This window comes from Lissotriton vulgaris, chromosome 3_1 (assembly GCF_964263255.1).
Source record: "Lissotriton vulgaris chromosome 3_1, aLisVul1.2, whole genome shotgun sequence".
NCBI classification, from domain to species: domain Eukaryota; kingdom Metazoa; phylum Chordata; class Amphibia; order Caudata; family Salamandridae; genus Lissotriton; species Lissotriton vulgaris.
Genome location: NC_141689.1, coordinates 143,823,825 through 143,846,809, shown reverse-complemented (window position 1 = coordinate 143,846,809; position 22,985 = coordinate 143,823,825). Strand labels below are relative to the sequence as shown.

At 41.5% G+C, this 22,985-nt stretch overlaps 1 protein-coding gene across 2 annotated transcripts in view; it reads left to right on the top strand.

The window, feature by feature from the left end:
- LOC147726108 (CMRF35-like molecule 9) overlaps positions 1–22,985 on the top strand; it is a 261,759-nt gene that overhangs the window by 142,730 nt on the left and 96,044 nt on the right. For both annotated transcript variants that reach the window (XM_086960213.1, XM_086960212.1), the window contains exons 2-3: positions 5,421–5,741; positions 13,695–13,809. In XM_086960213.1, the coding sequence (XP_086816339.1) occupies positions 5,421–5,741; positions 13,695–13,809 (436 nt within the window). The remainder of the gene's footprint in view (positions 1–5,420; positions 5,742–13,694; positions 13,810–22,985) is intronic.

Sequence of the window (22,985 nt, the reverse complement as noted above, 5' to 3'; positions counted from 1 at the left end):
TGGCATATGCTGGCACTTAGGGCACACAAGCTACCGGTGTATGCACGGGCGCTGCCCTCAGCACAACTCCTTAAGCTTACGGTAATACAAGAAAAGAAAATGCTCACATTACTGTCGGAGATGGGCCTGACCTCGAGGGGCCAAGTTTTCCCTCATAATTCATTCATTAAATGGACGGACCCCTCATTATGTGTTCACCAAATCCCCTTGAAGAAATTAGCATATTTATGACTACGTACAGCAGTCAGGTAACTGTACACCTCTTTCCCAGATGAACCCGCACAATTAAACACATTACAAACACTACTAACGGCTCATACCCGGAAGAATTTAGTCACACGCCTATATTGCGTGGCCCAGGAGGAACAGGCTGAAAAACCTACTGCAGCAATGGGCAGATGGGAAACAACGCTGGGTGAGGCAATAGACGAAAAAACACGAGAGGTACTCAAAGGCTGGAAATGAAAGATCTACTGGAACCTAATTGTGTCCCGTATTCATGTTCAGACCACACCGTTGATCTAAACAAATGACAATGTCATGTCAGAGAGGTGAGACAGAGAAGATACAGAGTCTAGAGGGCTAGAAAAAGTACCCATCAGCCCACTCAAAAGTGGAATCTCGTCATCTGGGTTGTTGGAAAAAGGTGTCCTCTAGGCTCCTCCTCAGGGAGAGTCTGAGGTTGCCTAATAATGGACCCTGGGATCAAGCATCCAACCAACAGAAGACAGTATGTGAGCGGAAGGGGCAAAGGTTGCAGTGCTCAGAAAAAAAGAAGAACAGAATAGGAAAATAATCCTCGTGATTAAAAATACCTACTTTGATGACATAAAAAACTTTATTGGGTCTCACCATCAAAGTGGTATTATTAAAAGCAGTATGCTGATAGCATGCAAGGAATTGCTATCTATCATGTGTGTTAGTTGGTCGACATGTTTCAGCCTATAACGGCTTTCTTCAGGACCTATGATTTGCTACTGCAACACTTACTTATCGTGATATAAGACGTGATTTATAACCATTCTCCAATAGAATGGTTATAAATCACGTCTTATATCACGATAAGTAAGTGTTGCAGTAGCACACTAACACACATGATAGATAGCAATTCCTTGCATGCTATCAGCATACTGCTTTTAATAATACCACTTTGATGGTCAGACCCAATAAAGTTTTTTATGTCATCAAAGTAGGTATTTTTAATCATGAGGATTATTTTCCTATTCTGTTCTTCTTTTTTTCTGAGCACTGCAACCTTTGCCCCTTCCGCTCACATACTGTCTTCTGTTGGTTGGATGCTTGATCCCAGGGTCCATTATTAGGCAACCTCAGACTCTCCCTGAGGAGGAGCCTAGAGGACACCTTTTTCCAACAACCCAGATGACGAGATTCCACTTTTGAGTGGGCTGATGGGTACTTTTTCTAGCCCTCTAGACTCTGTATCTTCTCTGTCTCACCTCTCTGACATGACATTGTCATTTGTTTAGATCAACGGTGTGGTCTGAACATGAATACGGGACACAATTAGGTTCCAGTAGATCTTTCATTTCCAGACTTTGAGAACCTCTCGTGTTTTTTTGCTGTTGAGTTGGGGGACAAGGTACTTTCTCGGTCTATAAACAAATTCCCCTAGGACCCTCCACCACTCCTTTTGTTCTCTTGAGGCAATAGACGAACAGGACTGGCAATACAGTTGCACACAACTCACACTCCTCGCATCAAATTGCAACTTGCGACTTATCCATTTCAAATTCCTCCATCAGCTATATTACACGCAGGAAAAATTACAAACTCTAGGCCCAAGAGAGACAACACCTGCCAGGTGTAATGCACCAAGAGCTGACTTTCTACATATCTTGTGGTCATGCCCACAACTGCATACTGACATATTGGGGCGAAGTCACCTCCACACTAACTGACATGCTGTCGGAACAGATTCCCAATACTCATTTGGTGCGCATTTTGAGTGTCAGGAAACTTAAACACGCCAGACGTAGGAAATTCTTACCTGTGGCACTACTGCTGGCAAAAAGACACATAGCGATGAGATGGGGAAGCAAGAGACCCCCCAGGCTTAGAGACTGGATCAAGGATATGTCTTATTGTAAGACAACGCTAGAGACCTATGCAGAGGACATTCCACAAGCTTCACGACCCAGAGATTTTTGGGACCACTTGTCCAATACTTACTAACGACCCCGGAACCCGATGCACGGTCTGACTTGTAGCTCCACAGGCTCTTATGCTAAATTTAGAAAAAGTAAGGAGGCCCCCTTTCTGAGTTGGTACACAAGGCCACTTTGTTTTTTCCCTGAGTGGCTCGTAAATCTCAGGTAAAGCAACGCAGGACATATAACTGTGTTACCTTACTCTGTGCGAGGAAGGCTTTCCATGGGTGTTATGTGGGTGTTCTCACGCAACTCCCATGATTTATGACCCATTCCCAGATTTACCAGAACTGGTAAACCTGTGAATGAGCCAACAATATATGCCTTCTTAGGAGAGGCATAACATTTCTCCTCATTACTCCCTCTTTCGATGTGTGCTGCATCCTACAGCACACATAGAGAGAGTTATATTCCTCTCAGGATTGTGTTTGGGAAGGAAGGTGTACCATCCTGCACAAAAACAAACCTGCATGCAACAAAGACACCCTTGCACACTGGTGCAAGGGTGTCTGCATTGACGCTAGGCAGCCAAATTGGTGCCAGTGCATGGGAAAAGCCAGGAATACACCATGTTCTTTTAATAATGGCACATTTCTGCCCTGTTCCTGCATGCAGTGAAGTGGAGCAAGGTGACCTGTTGCGCTGCAATGTGTGCAATGTTATAAATATGTCCCTTTGTGTTTACTGAGTCAGCCCATGGCCCGACTGATTACCCAGGACTCGTTACTTTCAGTTGAGCTACAGAAACAAACCTACTGAATGCCAAATACCACATGCGTCCTATAATTACCAATGAACAATATGAGCACCTCTACCCTAACTGAAGAGTCCTGGCAACCAGTGAGGTCACCCTGGATCCACAGAATGCACCTTTTCTGGGCTTGGCTGCTTCCTATTTCACCATGGGAGAGTCAGATGAGTTGTTGTTTCATATATTTGTGTAGTTAACATGTTTGTGTTGGATATCTGTCAAGGGAGTCCTGTAGAAGGACCCTCTTTTAACAGTGATGGAGAGGCCAGCAAAGTCATTAAAAACCCCCTGAGAAGACCTCACTGCTCAGGTGTGTTCAATATTTTCTGAAGGGTTTTTGCCCCTCGTTTATATTGCTAATGTGAATCTGTGTGGATTGTGGTGTGATTTTGATACAGACATCAGTTTTTGTAGTTCATCTTCGAGATTTGTGACTGACTGCCACTGGTAAGTTGTTTTTATAGTGTGGTCCGATTCTTACAGTGGTTTGTGATATAAATAACAGCAGTATATGCTGGATATAAAGGTAAAAATAATGGTGAAATCACAGAAGTGTGACAAATGATTTTTACTGTGGGGACTTGTGTTATTTTTTTTCTTGCTAAGTGGACTGTACACCTTCCTAGGCATAACCTAAACAAGCATTTGCAATGAAATTGGTCTCGCCTTTGGGACCTTATATGTATTTAGCTATGCAGCACATTAGCCTGGGTGCTGAAACATCTACTGTTCTTTAACATGGAGGGAAAGTAAGCACAAAACTGTATGACACGCCAGGTATGGGCAAACATGGAGAGAAATATTGCCTTTCAGCAGGAAATGGTATAGTCCAAAGCTCTGTTTTTATTATAAAAGCAGGGCCTTTGGTGGTCAAATCACTGAAAATACAAAATTTGAACACAATATTATGGTCTACAGATGCTCAATGGACTGGATGCTAGAAAATGCTAATGTGATTCTGGTATTTTACTGACCTCTGCTGGTCATTTTCTATCAAGAAAGGTAAATATAGGCAGTTGCCAGAAAAAAAGTCCCTCAGGAGAAAGCAATTCTGGTATTTTACGGACCTCTACTGGTCGTGTTCTATAAAGACAGTTAAATAGAGCAGGTGAACAGGAAAAAAAGTCCCTAAGCGGAAGCAGACAAGTCCTGGGGCTGATATCCAAAGCCCACATAAGTATATACTTTAAGTATATACAAGATGTCTCGAATGCTTGACCTAAAAATAAGGCCGACTCTTATGTTTAAACAGTTTGGTTGCTGCTCACACGAGAGGCATTGGGTTGTGAGTGAGGTGCTGTGGTGAGCTGGTGTAGTACATGGCTAGATGTGTGTAAATGTCAATCACGTTAATGTTGGGTGGGAGAAAACATTCTCTGAACTGGCTTTCCTCTGCCCTCCTCTGACAACTCCCAGGAGACACTGACTTTTGAAAATACAGTGGTATTTTATGAGTATGACACATGTGGTACACGATTTGTATGTAGGGCATGTACTTGCGGTTTGTGCAGGTAACTTCGGTGGGGCGTGGGACCGGGTTGGGTTGATACCGACAGACTATAACAAGAAAAAATGAGTTATTTATTTACTGTTCCCTTGTTATCGTCAGTCGGAATCCCCAGAACCTGGCCCCACCGCCCAACCGCTGTTACCTGCATGGACCACGGCTGAGGGCATGTCAATTTACATAGGTGATTCATGCATACTTTACACACATGTGCATAGTCACTTTTATCATGCACAAGTGTGACTAATCTCTGGGAATATCTTTGTGAATCTACGCTAACGATACAACGTTCTCGAGTAAGGCTTATCCATGATATTTGGACTATGAAGTCCCGGAACTGAGAAGAAATTCACTCTCTTGCTCCAATGATCAAATTACCTTAATCCTGCAACAAATGTAAATTTGCTGAGCCCGGTGTTATTTGTTTCTGCTCGAGGCGTTCATTGGCTATGGCCTAAATCACTCACTGACCAATCTGTGGTCTACATCTCAGAGACTTGGGTCTTGTGCAGTGGATCCAAGGTCAACTACCTGCCTCTGCCTGACATTGCAGATGTGCAGGGAAAATAAATGTATATTGTTGTGTTCACTTATGACGGTGTTCCTGCTGCAATGACAATGTGTTTTGAAGCACAATGAGGCAGATTAATCGAAATGTCATGCAACGCAGACACCAAGACACCTTCCTGAGCAGCGTTGCGTGACAGGGAGAGGACAGGAATGCACCATGTTTAACATTGTAGTGTGCATACCTGTCCGCTCCTTGCGCTTGTGTACTATAAGCTGCCTAGCGTCAACGCAGAAACTCTTGTGCCCTGGTGCAGTGGTGCCTGCATTGCAAATGGTATTGTTTTTCGGAAGGAAGAGACACTTATAAGCAAAACCCAAGTGACTGGAAGAAGTATCTCTTTTATTGTCTCATTGAATGTGTACTGTAGTAATGGTGAATACAGGATGCTGAGGAGTATGGCTTATTTTGTCTTTTCTGTTGAAGGCAGGTCTGAAGATCTAACTGGACCACAAGAGGTCACCGGCTACCAAGGAGGCTCACTCACAGTCCAGTGCCAATATGAAGAACAGTATTTGGAAAACAACAAATACTGGTGTGATGGATGGACTCGCTTATGCTCAGTTGTGGTGTCTACAGAGGATGGGCCCAGGCATGGCGGATTCTCAATCCGCGACAACCGTGCCACCCGTACGTTCACAGTAACCATGCAGAGACTCAGAGTGCAAGATGCTGGGAATTACCAGTGTGGAATTAGTACCTGGGGTTTAGACCCAATGTTCCTCGTCCGAGTGACGGTGCTCCAAGGTAAGATTGCAATGTAATCAATCTGATAGTGAGACTCTATAGGGAGAACGTACTGGAGATTGTTCACTGATGTCATAGCAGAGAAGATCCAACTGGTTCAGAACAGCTCTGAAACAATTAGCAAAAGTGCAAAGAAGACCTGCCTTGCTTCTATCCCTTCTCACAACCCCACTTGCCTCATGTGGTTTCCACAGTTCTACAGATCAAGGAGGCAGAATATATAAGCACCTTCTCCATAGCTCCAAATCTTAGAGGTTGCCAGTTTCCAAGTCCATTTTATGTGAATGATGTCCTTTTAGTGAGCAAGATTAAGATTATTATTATTTATTGTTTTATATTGTGGGAACGGATGTACCATGTTACTCCGCATACTTTTACTCCGCATACCGTTACAACGCGACTTTTACAACGCATACCATTACAACGCATAGCGCTTTGTGGTGCTGGATAGTGGTAAGTATAATTTACTATTCTAACTCCAGTCCCCGTGGACCCTAGGGAAGGTGTTGGATAGTAAATTATACTTATTCCCTATCCTAGAGCGCCCCCCAGCGCAATGCGTTGTAATGGTATGCGGAGTAAAAGTCGCGTTGTAATGGTAGTGCGGAGTAAAAGATGCGTTGTAACGGGTGTATACCTGTGGGAACTTGACCCATGAGGGTATCAGAGTGTTTCACAGTAAGGCTGCAAATAGTGCATTACTATTGTACGTTTCGCTAGAAAGCATTTAACAACTTATAACCAATTAAAAACAGTAACTTCACTCAGCAACATAGGCGTTTGCACAAACACAGAATGTTGGTCAAGCGGAGCCATATTGCATACCAGTTCATTAGCACCAAGGAATGTGAAAACCTATGATGAACAGGTGGAATGGGACCTTGGCAGCAGAGGCTCGTGAGTAGATTAAGCAAGAGGTTTTAAGTGAGAATGAACGGTGAAGGTTATGGTAGGAATTTGCTCATATGTAGGTCTACATTTGTTTAACCCCCTCGATAGCTACTTTCTCTTAAGCGAGCTAACAGTAAACCTCAATAAGACTAAAGTCATGATTCTGGGGAATAAAATAAGGAAGCCTGGAACCCGGGACCTGAACCGAAGGTGGGTGCTAAGGGAAGCCAGATATTAAGAAGCCTATTTACAAGGTTTTCACGCAGTGAATTGCAATAAGTCACCTTGCTGTGCTGCACTGCATGACAGAGAAAGGGGAGGAGTGTGCTGGATTTAAGGCAATAGGACACATTTCTGCCTTTGCCCCCGCACTGGTGCCCTTTCAGCAGCTAAGCGCCAAAGCAAGCAGCCTTGCACGATGGTGCAAGGGTGCCCATGTGTTGTAGGCAGGATTATTTTTGTGCAGGAAGGAACACCTTCCTGCACAAAAACAATCCTGAGAGTCATATTCCTCTTTGCCTGTGTGCTGCAGAGTGCACACACACGCAATGCCAATGAAAAGCCTTTCCAGGTTAGAGTAAGGCAATGGAGTGATTTGCCTTACGTTGCATTACTCCAGAGTTATGGAGCCATTTAATGATTTAAGTAGCCGTGCGTGGCTTCATAAATCACATGTAAGGTTTAAGTCTCTCTTGCACCATGTTGCGATGTGCAAGAGTGATGCAACCAGCTCATACTTGGGCCTGGTCATCCATAACTGAGGATCTCTCTTAACCCACAAATGATACATGAAAAATACAGCTGTGTCCCTGTTTTTTTCAATCATTACGCTCTACAAACAATTATCAGACCCGAAATTGGCTGCAAGGATAACGTAATTCTGGGGAAATATTTACCTGCACCTGCCTACAGCACGGAAGCCCAGTGGGGGAGAGAGGCAACATTGCTTGACAATAAACTACGACTAATAAAAGGGAACTTACATGGACAACAACATTGCTCTTGAACACAACTTCGATTATAGTTTGGCGTAAATAAGCAATTTATCGCCAGCAAAGAGGTGTTCTTAAAGTTGTGCATTAGACTTCACCAGGCTCAGATGGCTAATCTTAAGCACTTGTTCTGGTGCAAAAATCAGATCACAGTGAAAGAAATGCCTATAAATCACTACCTACATGCATCATTAGGCAATCCACAGGCAGATTTTTTTTTTTCTGGATTATACGTTCATTGTCACTGCTGAAGACGAGCAAGAAATATCAAAATGTATGCTTGGCCTGTTATTAACTATTCGATCCTCACCAGTCAGGCTTATTTGTGGATAACACTGGGAAAAACTGCAAAGCATAAACTTTTGTTATACAGTCTGAGAGGACTTCCAACTCTAGTCCCAACACCAAAATGGGTTAATCACAATGCTTTGCAACACTGTAGACTCTTCGGTTATTTCAAGGAAACCATAGAGCACACAGTAGTGCCCTTAATTCAAGTTGTGAGGTATAAAAATAGGAACCTCAGACCCACTCTTAATTTCACTCCTGGACCTGCAGAGGACACTCAGAAGGCCTGCCCTGCACTTAAGTGGACTGCCCTGCTACGTGAGATCTGCTTTGTACCCCAAATAACTTAACTTCTGGTTCCTGAGGATTGCCCCACTATTTGAGGCCTGCCTTGTTCTTCAGAGGAATGCTCTGCTGCTTAAGGTCTGCCTTGTCTTTCAGGGGACTTCCTGCAGCTTGAGGCCTGCCTTGCCTCTTTAAGGAGCTTGCATCCTCTCCTTGAGCCCAAGGCTACTAGAGTCACTCCCAAGGTCAGTTGGCTGACCTCCTGACCTGAGGTACAGGGACACATACAACTCCAGAGGCCTTCATGCAACTGTCCAGTGACCTGCTGCAACTGGCCCTGCTAGAACCTGCCAAGGGCCTGCTAGCCTCTGTTGTTGTGAATTCCTGATAACCAAGAGGGGCCTATCTAGGTTCTAGATGCTTGGCTGGCATCATTTGAGCTCCTCCTTGAAATCCTGAAGTTTCAAACTCTGTGCTCCGGACAGTGAGAAGGTAGCATTTTCAGCTGGACTAACCTGGTCCCAGTATCTGGCCCACACCCCATCACAGTTGCCCTCAGCTTGTGAGATTGTCCTGGTCTAGCATGACCAGATACCCACATACAGTTCTTTCTGCTTCATTAAGCACGTTTTACTTTCAATTGCATATCTGCAGTTTTACTGATTGGATTCTTGTCTGTTCTTATATATTAAATGTTGTTCTATGTTTCTAAATGGGTTTTAGATTTTTCTTGTGATGTGTTCTCAGTTTATTACTGTTTGTGTGCTGCATAAATACTTCAGACAGTGACTCTAAGTTAAGCCCAACTGCTTTTGTGCCAAGCAAGTAGAGGGCTACACACAGGTACATTTAGTGAAATTTTGTGTTTCACTCTACAGGATTCAGGTTGTTTCTTGGGAAGGGTTTTCCCCTTTGTGAATAAAAAACCCAGTTTCTCACAACAATATCTCAGTGAGGTTCAGCCTGAGTGCTTGAAGTCTGTCAGGGATAGGTGGATTTCAAGGAATCTGGAAAGTCAAGCACCAGGGATTCCCTTCATTGACCTTTTATGAGCTGAGCAGTGCTGCCAAAGGACTGCCCCCTTTGCCTGATTGTGCTCTTTGCGGGAACATAGACATACCTTTAAATTCAGATCTAACTCTACATGACCGTTCTATTTAAATCCTAATGTTTCAAAGCTTCAGTGCATCCCACAAAGGATGGCAAGATTGAAGAGTCCCTGCAGAAGGTGGAAGGCTAACACAAATGCTTTACAGTACAGGAATATGTGTCTCCAAAATGCACTCTGCCCCTCCCTTCCCTATTGCAGATGCACAACAGTAAAACATGCAATAAAAGTCACTCTGATTTGCTCAGTACAGGTGTCACAAAGAGTGCACTCATCATGAAGTATAGCTGTAGCTATTGGGATCACATATCACAGTTTCTGCTGCCTCGCAAGCTGCCCACAAGCCCTCTTGTCCCAGGGTGCACTCTACATCACTATGTATAAAGGTTACATCCAGAATTTACCCCAATCCGTGGATCACACACACATCCATATAGTGAGGAGACATCTCACCTGTAGCAGATCTCATGGGGCATTATCTCACAGAACACTTATTTATTGGACAGGTCTCATTGGGGAGATCCTGTTCTTTTATCATAAAACATTGCCAGAGCATCATCACAACTGTACCATAGCCATCAAAGGCATTCATTCCAGGTTGTACAGAGTCATAGTTACAAGTAGACCACCGTTTACCATACCCAGTAATTACCAGGTGCCAAAAAAGGTCGACCTCACAATATTTATGTGAAACAAATCGTTGGAACTTGTGAATTTTGATGCGGAACGCACCAAAATTGAAATGTCATCTCTGATTGTTGAGGGCTGAACTTCTACAATGCAATATTTATCACCCCCATTAACGACTGGATTTTATCTTGTGTGACAAATATTATATTCTGACTTTGGGTCTAAGAGTGAATGATAGTCAGCCAGGAATAGACTTAACACTCCATCAAAGAAAGGGGTTCCCACTTTACCTGGGAATACTCCTATCCTTCATGAATTACAGTTAGCTATGCCCATGGAAATTACAACAAATATTCTTTAATAAAGCAGTGGTTCACCAAAACCCCTCTGGTATAAAGTTACTGCACATTTATTTACAAATAAATTACTATAGGCAGTTTAGGTTAATCATGGAGAAAGTAATAGTTTAGCCTCACAATATAGGAAAACAATTCTTCTATGTATGCAAATAAAAAAGGAGAAAAAGCATAAAGAGCAAAGCAAATAGCACAAGAAACGCACTATGTGTCCCAGTGATCACACTAAAGTAAGGAAAACATCCTTGTGACCAAGAGTAAGAGAGTGTATGTACAGAGGAAAAACAGCTAAAGCCTTGTCTATGCACAAAATGAAGGCGGTTATTATAATGTATCAACCATTCCTTGCTGTGGATATAGAGGGACTAAGGGCCTGTTTACATGTTTGTTCAATGGGATCCCGTCCACTATATTGCAAGCTCCGTAGAACATATTGGAATTGGATATCCGTCATGTTTGTGACAGAGTAACCCTGTCTGTCAAACTCATGATAAGGCCCTTAGCCTATGTATTTTAGTGTCAATGGCGTCTCATGAGAGGTTTCATCAGGACTATAAAATTGAGTGACTTCTTTGTAAAAAATAAAGTTAGAAGTGATGAATCAAACAGCCAAAGTCTCAAAACATTTCCTAACCCATCCCTCATTTCTATCCCTGCTGCTACTCATATCACTGCTCCTATCCTCACTTCTACTCCTATTCTCTCGGCTACTCCTAACACTCTCATCCATATTCCAACGCCAACCATTTTTCTCTTACTCACAAGCCTATTCATTCTTATTCTGACTCTTACTCCTAAGCAGTCATACGATTACTTCTACTTACTCTTACTCCAAGGATTGTATAACTATACAAAGCATGCCCTTACCATGCGTGTGTCAATCATGCAATGCATTTACCAGGCAAAATCTTTACCACTCATATATAATGATAACATAATTGTTTATTTTTTGGTGGAGATCCCCAACCCCCATTTTTTTTACTAGTAAAATTTTACATTTTTTTATATTGAGTGGAACCCCCAGCTCCCTCTTTTTTTATCCTTAACAACGAACCCTATACACTTACCTACCCCTGAATACTAAAAATGTATCCCTACCCACGCCTGAACCCTCATTTACCTTTAGCAACCTTTACCCTGACTCAACCCTAAACCCTAAAAATCCCTTACTATCCTGTACTCTTGACCAACCTTGATCCCTAAAAATAGTCTATACCCCTACTCATCCCCTAAACCCTAAATATACCTTTATTACCATTTACCCCTACCCGTCCTTAAATCCTAAAAATACCCTTGCCACTCAATATCCATACCCCACCCCTAAACCCTAAAATGACCCTTGTCCACTTTTATCCTTACCCACCCTTAAATCCTAAAAAGACGCTTACCACCGAATACCCTTACCTACCCCCTTACTAAAAAAAGCCCTTACCAACTCGTAACTTTACCCACCGCTAAACACGAAAAAAATGCTTTTAGCACCTTATACCCCGACCCACCTCTAAACCTTAAAATATTCCTTACACACTATACCCCTTCCCATTGCTAATCTATAAAAATACCTTTGCCACCCTATAGGCTTACACACCCAACATGCATTGTAAAGACATTGAGTAGTGAAGGCATTGCATGGTAAAGGAGTGTGTCGTAATGCCTGCTTTGTAAAGGCTGTTTCCTATGCCTAGTCCTACTTCTGAAATTGTATATAGCTACTCCTACAATTTCTTTTATGTGCTCCTGCTTTCGCTCTTTGCTATTCCTAATATTACTCCCACTCTTACTCGTACACTTACAGGATCGTATTTCTACATACCTTGCATTTACCTACTCTTCTACTTAGGCCTATCTACGCTCCAAAATTTACAGTTATACTTACTCCTTTGCATTGTCCTATTGTTACACCTACTATTTCTTGTACTTTCCTCCTGCTACCCTGCTACAACATTTTATTCACTCCTACTACTACTCTTTCTTTCTTGCCCACTGCAGCTCATCTTACTTTGTATTTTCTTGTGTGATGTATAATATTCCTTCTCACTTGCCCTGCTTCATTCACTTTACTACACATCTGTTCCTCCTCTCTCATCATCTGGTTCAGTTCTCTCCTCAGTTGATCCACTCACTCCCTGTTACTACTGCCAATGGAGTCTTCATCATTCTGAACTCAACCTCCAGAACTGGAACCAAAACTTTCTCCAATGACTTGGTCTAAGATTTTCAGCTGCTTTTTGTACAGGTCTCCCATACATGACATAAAGTTTATAGTTCCTAAACACCATCTAACATTTTCTAAATTCACACCCTCTACTATTTGCCAAAATTAATAAACAATTTCACTGTCTAGATTTCGATATTCCTGCATTACTCAATCGTTTATACTATTATTCCTACCACATCAATGCACTGTGTGTCCTGATTATGAGTTGCATTGTACCAGGGGCTCTGGAAGAACACATGCGATGCTATCATTACTATGAAGAGAGGTCAACTATGCAATAATAAGTTAAACTCCATGAGAGGGAAACTATTGTGGGGCACTGATCCTTCCGATTCTGGGCTTTTAACATACATTTACCTCCTACTCTGAGTGGGTAGTAAATGTATGGAAGGACAGCTGCATAGGTGGGCATAAGGGAAAGGTATGGGGAGTGGTTGAAGAAAGGAAAAGTTGTTTTCTATCAAAGGGCGAACATTGCACACCAATTTCAGTTGATTAATAAGACCACTTTCCCATTCTCTTTCTATATTCTTTCCTCCACTTGAAGAACAATACACAACTCACCACAGCTGGACGCATCCAGTCAGAAACACTAAGGCATCACGACTCCTAAAATACAGCAATTGGATCCATTGACTAACATACATCTTAAATCACGGTATAATGAAAGAAGATTGATTAAAAAACATGGAAAATATTTACATCAATTAGTTTTTACATCGATGTAAAACAGACGAGAAAACAGAAATCCACACCTGGTGCAGGCATCAAAGCAGTCACATTAAACAATCCTTCCTAAACTGTCCTGCATACTGGATAAAGGGGCTGCCGTTTCACTTCTAGGCTTGTCAGTAGCCTACATCACATTTGATTTTGTCATGTTGGTTGAACTTTTGTCATTGTCTCCAAATGTCAGCTGGAAAATCATTTGTTTACCAATACCTATATGATCACCACTGGATTCCCTGTGAATCTGAATGGCACACAGGCAACAACAAAGGATGTTGCGACCAAGAATCATCTAGTTGCAATCTTGTAACAAAATCTATTCACACTTAAAGGGAGAGCACAAGTGCTAAATCTATTGTTTTTACGAAAGAAGCATTCCAGATGGTTTGGTATGAGCCAGATGGCAATAGGTATCTTCATACGCTTGGTAAGGATTTTCTTCTCAATCTTTTTCAGCTTCTACCACCATGAAACCAACTTCAACTTCTACGACCACTGGAGTTTATCATTCTTCGAGTGAAGGGCAGTCCATATTAACTATTCCGAACAAGGTTGAACCAACTCCGGTAGCGTAAGTTTCAGAATCTTTTACAAGGTTGTTTTTCCAATATTGTTTTTATAGGGTGAAGACTTTACCCACTGGAGTAGCAGCGACATCACTAACACCGCCTTTGCAATCAAGATTACTCAAAATCTCATAGAGAATGTGAACAAACAGTTTCAAAGAGAAATACATTCTGATTTTGGGAGAAACCTGCTGAAGTGCATAAAGTATGGGTATATGAGAACAGTGCCCTTTATTCTTTATAGAATAAAAAACAAAGTGAATATGTACTGAGATGTGGTGAGGCAATGGATGTATCTCAGAAATAATCTGTTTATTGCCAGGTGTGTATTAGACCACTAAGAGAAGAATGATGGGAGCAAGAAATCTAGCATAAGTCCAGAGAAGTGAAGATGTTGTAAATATGGAACTACATAACTTCATAAGACAGTTCTATAAGAAATCAACGTCAGAAAAAATGTGTGCAACAGAGATAGAGTTATCATTCCAATCGAACAATAAGATACAGCAGGACGTAAAACCTTTTCTAAAAGGCTTTTTTTCTAAAAGTAGAAACTGCTATCATAACTTGAGTGCAACTGTTGAGAAACCAGGTCATATAGCATGGTTGATCTTTTTATGAATTTCCTTATTCTGTCATCTTAAATACCACAATATTTGAGGGAGTTGGGGATTTTCTGAATGTATTGAGCAGCTTTGCCTTGAATTAAGTAAACTTTTGCAATTCATATTTTCTTTGCATTTTGAGTGCATATTTCATCTCTCAATAGAGACAGGATCACTTCTACTGATGCATGGTATAAACCTTAGTTTAACAAAGTGCTGCTGAAGACTCTCTCCATTATAGAATGCACAATTCCATTGTTCCTTTATTTCAGGACCCTCCCACAACAGCCAAAATAACAGGTTGATACAACATTACAAAAATATGTTTTCTTCCTGCCATTAAAAGTATATAATGGTAGGCAGTAACCACAAGCTCCATGCCCTGCCCACATCTGTTAGCTTTGCCAAAGGCACAGGCTTACCCAACTCACACCATTAAATACATTATGAGCAAAGTAAGACTCAATATGTATGTTGTGGTGTTATTCTTCCACCCAGAATAGACTTTGTAGGACACTGGGTTTTTGTTGCAGTTGTCCCCCTATTTTTTGCCCCTTTTTAAATACTGTATGCTGGTTTTAAACTCTGAGAGTGCACTGAGGCCTGCTAACCAGACCCCAGTGGTGCCAGTGCTCTTCCCTTAAAACAAGGAAATGTCTAATTCTATACAAATGGCAAATTACTTTGGTACCCCTGTAAGTCCCTAGTAAACGGCACCCCTGATAACTAGAGCATAAGTACTAATAAGGGCCTCAGAATATCTTAGGCTACCCTAAGGGACCCACACACAAATTCCACATGGACTGCCATTGCAGACTGCATTACAAGGTGCAAACAATCCTTGAATACATGACATGACATACTTCTGTGTGCCATGTCAAAGACACAACAGAGACTACATGTAAGTCACCCCTACAGCAAGCTCTGGAGCCCTAAGGCAGAGTGTATTATAGCACATGTGAGGACATATCTGCAGGAGCAGATGTGCCCCTGTAATGTCTAGTTCCATAGATGGGTATTATAAGTGAACAGGGAAGCCATATTAAGGCATGCACTGGTCAAAACGAGATTCCATCTACAAAACGCTTCATGAAACCTATAGAGTTTCGTATCAAAAACCTCATCTTATTCAACCCAGTGATAGACTTAATATTTTAAGCACCCAGAGGGTAGCTGTTAGAATTCCTGAAGAATGACAGGACGCAGGAAGATTCAATGAAGATAACCATTTAATCACCATCCACTCTCCGCACTAGTTACACACCAACATTCCACAGTGAGCTCCAGGATGGAAGAGTCCAACAGGGGGCAGGGAATAAGGGTGGATGGAATGTACTAACAGAGCTAATTGTAACACATCTCCCTTCCTTAATATGTAGGACATTTGTAAGGGAAAAGTGTGTGGGTTAAGGTTGGCTGGTTGCACCAGCGAGGAACATAAAATACCTAGCAGAACACTTTATGAATGTACTCTTACAATATTGTCAAAACTCCACCATTGACCATTTTCAAACTGTACTACATTTTTCAACACTTTTACAATTTTACAGGTAGAGTGAAATTTGCTGGGGGCAGTTCCTGACTTGATGTTTCTTCTGGCTTGTGCATGTCTCCCACCTCCCACTTTTGGGACTTCACTCTATGTTTTTGGTCATACCATTGTTTGTACTTGGTTTGATGTTCTCTGACCTTCTCTCCTGCCTCCTCCCGATCTACTTCCCTGACTTCAACACCATTTAACCAACATGGATTGAGCTTGGTGCATGGTTCCCTCCAACGTAAAGATACAAATGGGGAGATCCCAGTTACTCTGTTATGAGATGTGTGATAGGCCCACAGAAATTCCCTCAAAGAGCTTTCAACCTTATGTCCATTAATGGCAGCTAGTTGGATATTTTCCTTAATGACTCTATTGGCTCTCTCCACTAGTCCATTTGCCTTCGGACAATAGAGAGCTGTAGTTTCATGCTTTATGCCTGATACTTTCAGAAAATCCTGCATTTCCTCAGAGGTGAATTGTACCCCATTGTCAGTTATTAGTGTGGAAGGGATAACTTCCTCACTGCACACCTCTTTTAGGAATTGGATCACCGATTTGGTATTGATGCTGTACACGAACTTTTGTTTGATCCAGTGAGAAGTATAATTGATCAGGACTAACATGAATCTGCTCTGCAGGGCTTGATTCTGTAAAGGTCCAATGATGTCCATTGCCAACTTGCTCCATGGCTTGGTTGGAACACTTACTGGAGACAACGGAGATTTGTGTATCGTTTTTGACTTATCACTTTTTCCGCATGCTCCACATTCTTTTACTACTTCTTCTGTCACGGCATCCATTTTTGGAAACCAGAAATTCGTTCTTACTCTTGCCTTAGTAGCACTGCGTCCAAGGTGGCCTTCATGCGCCAAGTCAATGACTCTCTTCCGTAGTTCTTTGGGAGGTATCACTCTATTATTGCGATAAACTTTTCCCCCTATGGTACTCAGCTCATCTCTGACTTCCGAAAATTCTTCCACTTCTGCTACAACATCTTTCTTCTTGTTTGGCCATCCATTTTTGATCAGCTCTTTTAGGACACTGAGCTCATTGTCTTTCTTCATTCCCTCTTCCCACTCTTTTTCCGTGATGGCCGGAAAGTCCATCATCATTATCGGACTGTCCAGAGATTCCTCTTTAACATCTTCTTCTGGAAGAGGTGATCTTGAGAGGAAATCTGAAATAATATTTTCTTTTCCCGGCACATGTTCAATCTTGAAATTGAAATGCTCCAGCCCCAGTATCCATCTGCTGATGCGTGGGGTGCAATTCTCCAGACCTTTCACTGAGAAAATATATGTGAGTGGCTTGTGATCTGTCCGTATAGTGAATCTAAAACCCCATAGAAAAAACTTAAAATGTCTGACGGCCCAAAAACATACCAATGCTTCTCATTCGATTACCAAATAGTTTTTTCTGGTGGAGAGAGGCTTCTGGACGCGTAAGCAATAATCGTTTCTTCAATCCCATTTTTCTGAATCAAGGTGGCACCCAGTCCATAGTTTGAGGCATCAGTTGTTAGGATAGTTTTCTTGTTGGCATCAAAAGTTCCGAGGGCTGGAGAGTTGACTAAGTCTTCCTTCAAGGCATTAGCAACGGCCTCCTGTTCCTCGTTCCACTCAAACTCCTTGTTTTTCTTTAACATCTATCTCATGGGTTCACACTTAGCAGCAACATTTTCTACATATTTTGACATGTATTCCATGAGTCCTAAAAAGGATTTCAGCTCATCTTTTTTCCTTGGGTTGGGGGCTTCTTTTACAGCTCGGATCAAACTACTCTTTGGCCTAAAACCTTCTTCTGAGATCGAATGGCCCAAGTATTACACTTGTTGAACTTTTATCTTACACTTTTCCTTCTTGACTGTTAGGCCAGCATCTGTGAGTCTTTGGAAGACTTGTCTCAATATTCCATCATGTTCTTCTGAATTGTTTCCGTAGACCAATATGTCATCTTGGAAACACATTGTACGTTCCACGCCCTCCAGAATCTTCTGCATAGCTCTTTGGAAGATTGCAGCAGCCAATGCGAGGCCAAAAGGCATTCTTTTGAACATGACGGCACCAAAAGGCGTGATAAACGCTGTGAGTGGCCTTGAATCTGTATGTAATTTGATCTGGTGGTACGCCATGGATAGATCTATTACGCTGAAATACTTTGCAGGGCCCATGGTGCTTAGCATTTCATTTATTACTGGCAAGGGATGTCTCTCTACCCAAATACAGTCATTTAAACTGCGCAAGTCCACACAGAGGCAGATGCCCTCTCCATTGGGTTTGGCCGCAAGGACAATTGGAGCCAACCACTCAGAACAGTCTATGGGTTGAATTATATCCAAGTCACATAACTTCCGCAGCTCATTTTCGAAAGGTTGTCTCAATTTATAAGGCACTGTTCGCAGGCCATGTACCACAGGTTTAGCATTTTGTTTTAATTTAATACTATGCTGAAAATTGTGTAAGCATCCCAGTTCCTCTTTAAACAGTTGTTTATAATCATCACAAATCTTTCCCCCCCCCCCGGAAACTTCTCTGTAAGTAGCACTTGTTCCGCACTGTTGGGGTCCAGTATGATTCCCAACTCCTTTTGATGAACCCATCCTAAAAGGTTGGAACCCGACTTCACTACATATACAGTCCCATAGGTTTTCCTATCCTGAAATTGTAGCTGTACATCTTTCATGCCCAAAAGGGGAATGTTACCTTTGTTGTACCCTGAGGGGGAAATATCTGGGGTTTTTAGCTCACTAATCTTATTCTTGCCTGTGGACATATAATCATCCTTATTTATCAAAGTGAACGGTGAACAGGAATCTGCAAACATTTCAACTAGATCATCATTAATTAGTACATCACACTTTGGATAAATAGAATTAACTGTGTCACTAACATCTTTCACTTGCAAAATAATTTTGTCTACTTTCTGTTCAATGCATTTAACTTCTCTACTCATGGCCCTATCTGTATTCTTTTCATGATCTCTAGTGTGCAACTCTCCATCACGACACACCCTAGCGAAATGCCCCCTCCTATTGCATTTCTTACAAGTGACATACTTGGCAGGGCATTGGAAATAGGAGGCAAAATGGTTGTTGCTACCACAACGGTAACACTTTGGACCCTTCTCTTTGTAATCTACTTTGGTGTTAGCATTTTCCTTAAACTTCATCTTATACACGTCGTTCCTGTCTTCTATATTATCAATGGTAGCTACAGTCTCCCCATCGGGCTTCATTTCTTTCACACACTTAGCTGTGTGTTCCACTGACTTGGCAATTTCTATTGCTTCCTTGAGCCCTGGATTCTTTGCCAACAGTTTCTCCTGGATGCGTGGATTATTAGTGCATCTTACCAGTTGGTCTCTTATAAAAGAGTCTGAGAGGTCACCAAATTCACATAATTGTGTAAGTCCCCACAACACCGCAATATAATTTTGTACTCCTGTTTCCCTTGACACCTTTTAAAAAATTTGTGTCGCTCTAAAACCACATTTATTCTATCCCCAAAATGTTTTTCCAACTTCTCCATGATTTGCACATACACATCTACCTCTCCAACAGCATTACCCTCCTGCTCAGGCACAGGTAGATTTTCATACACCTTACGCCCTTGTACACCCAAATTATGCAGCAAAATATGTTGTTTTCTTACAGTATTGAACCTTTGACCACCAATGGCTATCAGATACGACTCAAAACGTTTCACCCATTCCTTCCAGCTAATCTCAGGAAGGGCGGAGGTTGATTCATGCTAGCTGCTGCCATCTTAGTGACACTGGAATAATAACCAAAAGGATGTAGGACAACTGTAATACAATACTGCACAGCTTACAAGTGAGGAATATAAAGCACAGAATCAGTAGCTTAAAAGGGTACCTTAAAAGTACCCTCTGATTCCTACTAGTCCTCTAGTGTACTGGATGTTTGATGAGTTATTGTGTAAGGTAGTGAAGCTTTGGTATAATTGTATCTCTTTTATTTGTGTTGCGATGTGTGATTGACTGATTAGCACATTTTTTGCTCTCTTTGAGAGGTGTGTTCTATCATGCATGTTCCCTTTCCCTGCACGAGTGAGCTGGTGGTGGTAAGGGTGAGTGTGGCCGAGAGAATGTGGGCATGTAAACCAAAGGTTTGTAATAGAGTGTGTGTGCCATAGCTAGCCTAAAATAATAGACAGTGTTATTTGTTTCGTGTATTTATTGTATGTATTTATTTATTTAGTTATTGCAGATATGTCTGCAGCATAGAATTAGTGGGATTGGGCAAAAAACAGGGCCTTTCATATGAAAAAAATATAAAATTCGGTCAAAATAACTATAGACAGTGAGTATCACGTAGAGTAACAATATTTACAAGGCATGACAGTATCTAGATTTGGTGGTGAGATTTGTGAAAGTGGGTTTTTAGCCCTTAAAAATGATGGAAGATTATGGATCATTCTTAAGCACGTTTTGCATTGATTCTAAAATCTTGGGGGCACTGCACCAGTGATTCTGTCTTTTTGTTTTTTTATTCCTCCTGAAGAAAGCTGGATTCCCTAGAAAAACAACAAGAAAGTAGCCTGGTCCCAAATCAATGTTTGTGTGCCATGTAGAGCCTAGAACCTAGAGTCCATTAGTGACACTTAAGTGAAAACACTGAGCTAGAAAAAATCCCATCAGCCCACCCATTTGGTGGAGTGTCGTCACGTGGGAGATGTATCATGAATCCAAATCTTAGTCAAGGCATCCAATGTTGGTGCAAAAAGATGGATTCTATAGATATAGTCTTAGCCCACAGTGTTTCACTGGTGATGCCAATGGAGTGCAGTGCAGGTGAAAAAAGTGCAAGTGAATATAAAATTGACTCAAAGGACCAAAAATAAATTTATTGAGTATGGTGCTAGGGTCAAGATTAAAACAACAGAGCCCGATAGTTTTAAATAATAACTATATCAGGGCGTGATGTGGTGGGGTCGACATGTTTCAGCTAGATGGACATTTGGTCCTAGCTTTCTTCAGGACCTAGTGAATACTGCGACTGCAAATGAAATGTGAATTACAGAAAATAGATGAACTTGTACACTTATAATGGATAGATCCTACCAGTCACTCTGAGCCCAGATGTATACTAGTGGCAATCCAATCATGCGGTCTTTCCCAGCTTTTTGTGGGATTAAGCCTCACCTCACCCGGCATCCACTCGGGAAGAAGGAGGCCCAGCTCTCTCCGTCGGTACCTCAGCTCCTACGTCCGAGTGGAAGTGGAGGTGAAAGCTGGATTCCCGCCTAGTGTTTATCTTCGTTTCCTGAGTGGTTTCTCTTACATGCTTCTGAGGGAGTTGAGTCCCAATTCCTCCACCTTAGAGAAGCGTTTTATTGTCTTTATGTAATATCAATCCCATATACAACAGAGGGCTCTGTTCAAAGAGCAGTATATATGTCCTAAACCATGTGCAGTTTTTGAGGAACTTCTAACAGTTTTAGCCAACACCATATGGGTATTGCTGGACCTCACCCATTTGCACATTGCTCTTGTTGGATACAAGAGTGAATTATGTTTATATATTTATTTTAAAGGTGGAGCCAAAGACAGATTGCGACAGCACTAAACACTACATTTTGAATAAAAAATTAACGTGCATATTTATCAATGGTTTGCATCACAGTCGCACCACGTAAGGCAAACCCTAACATGCAATTTATCAAGCCATGCAAGACAACTTTGTGGCCCTGATTGGCTTTATAAATTTGGAGTAAAGCAACGCAGACCAAATCGCTGTGTTGCATTACTCTGCCCCAGTGAGAAATGTCATAGATTTTGCATAGGTGTTCCCACACAACTCCCAAGGATTTTGATGGATTGCCACTTTTACCATACTGGTAGACTTGGGAATGCTCCAAATGCTGCACCTTCCCAGGCAATATGTACCAAGGAGAAATATTTGTATTTCTCCTTATTACTTCCTCTTTCTAAAAAGAATATTCCTCAGGGCATTATTGTTGTACAGGAAAGTGCCCCTTCCTGCAAAGAAACAATCCTGCATGTAACTCAGGCACCCCAGCACTATGCCTGTGTTGAAGCTAGGCAGACCATTGTTTGCCAGCAAAGGGAAAAAGGAAGAAATATGCTCAAGTGTATTAAATACAGTGCCTCCCTGCCCTTTCCCTGCAACGCAGCACAGCACAGCAAGGTGAATTGCTGTGCTGTGTTGCATTACATTTTGATAATTAATCCCCTAAATCATTTAAAAGATAATATATGTTTTCATATTTAAACAAAAAAACGAATTCCCATCTTAAGTAATTAATGTTTCTATTATGTAATATTCATTATTGAAAGTGATTACAGAAATAAAATCAAAATACTTTAATTGTATCTAATACACATTTTTTATTAATGTTTTGAATGCAAAAAAGTTATTAAAATGTGTTCTAATTAAATTTCAAATGTGTACTATTTTTTAAATCAGTTATATTAATTTATATTGTTAACTATTAAAATGCATTCAATTTAATGTAACAGTATTTCCTATGGGGTTTACATTTAGGTCCTTTTCTACATTATTTTATCTGGCATGGTGTTGCACTATCCAGTGATCCTTATAAGAGTTTTTAAATTGCCTAAAGATTACTCACGTTTCTGCTATTTCATTCCAAGTGGACCTTGGGTAAGCCAAAAGCAAGGACTGATGTCTATTAAGGGTTTTAGTACTCCAACATTTATTTTTTATGTATATAATTTTCTTCCAGCCTTTACCTGCCCAGCGAGTCACCCAGCTTTCTTCAGATTCTACTAGATCCCTGGTGATCTCTTCTTGACCAATTTTTTTTTTTAGTATGCTCTTATTTCTAGTTTAACTCATACATCCACCCATGCATCTACTCAATGAATGCAAAATGTAAACACCCACACAGGTACTTACTGACTTCCTCTCGGAGGAACACCAACTTGAAATATTTGAGGGGCTTGCATATTTCAGTGACCTGGAGAACTATGGCAGCTGGTGCTTAGTCTCTTGGCAGGTCACCCAAGCTGGAGAGGTCAAAGGGTAGATGCC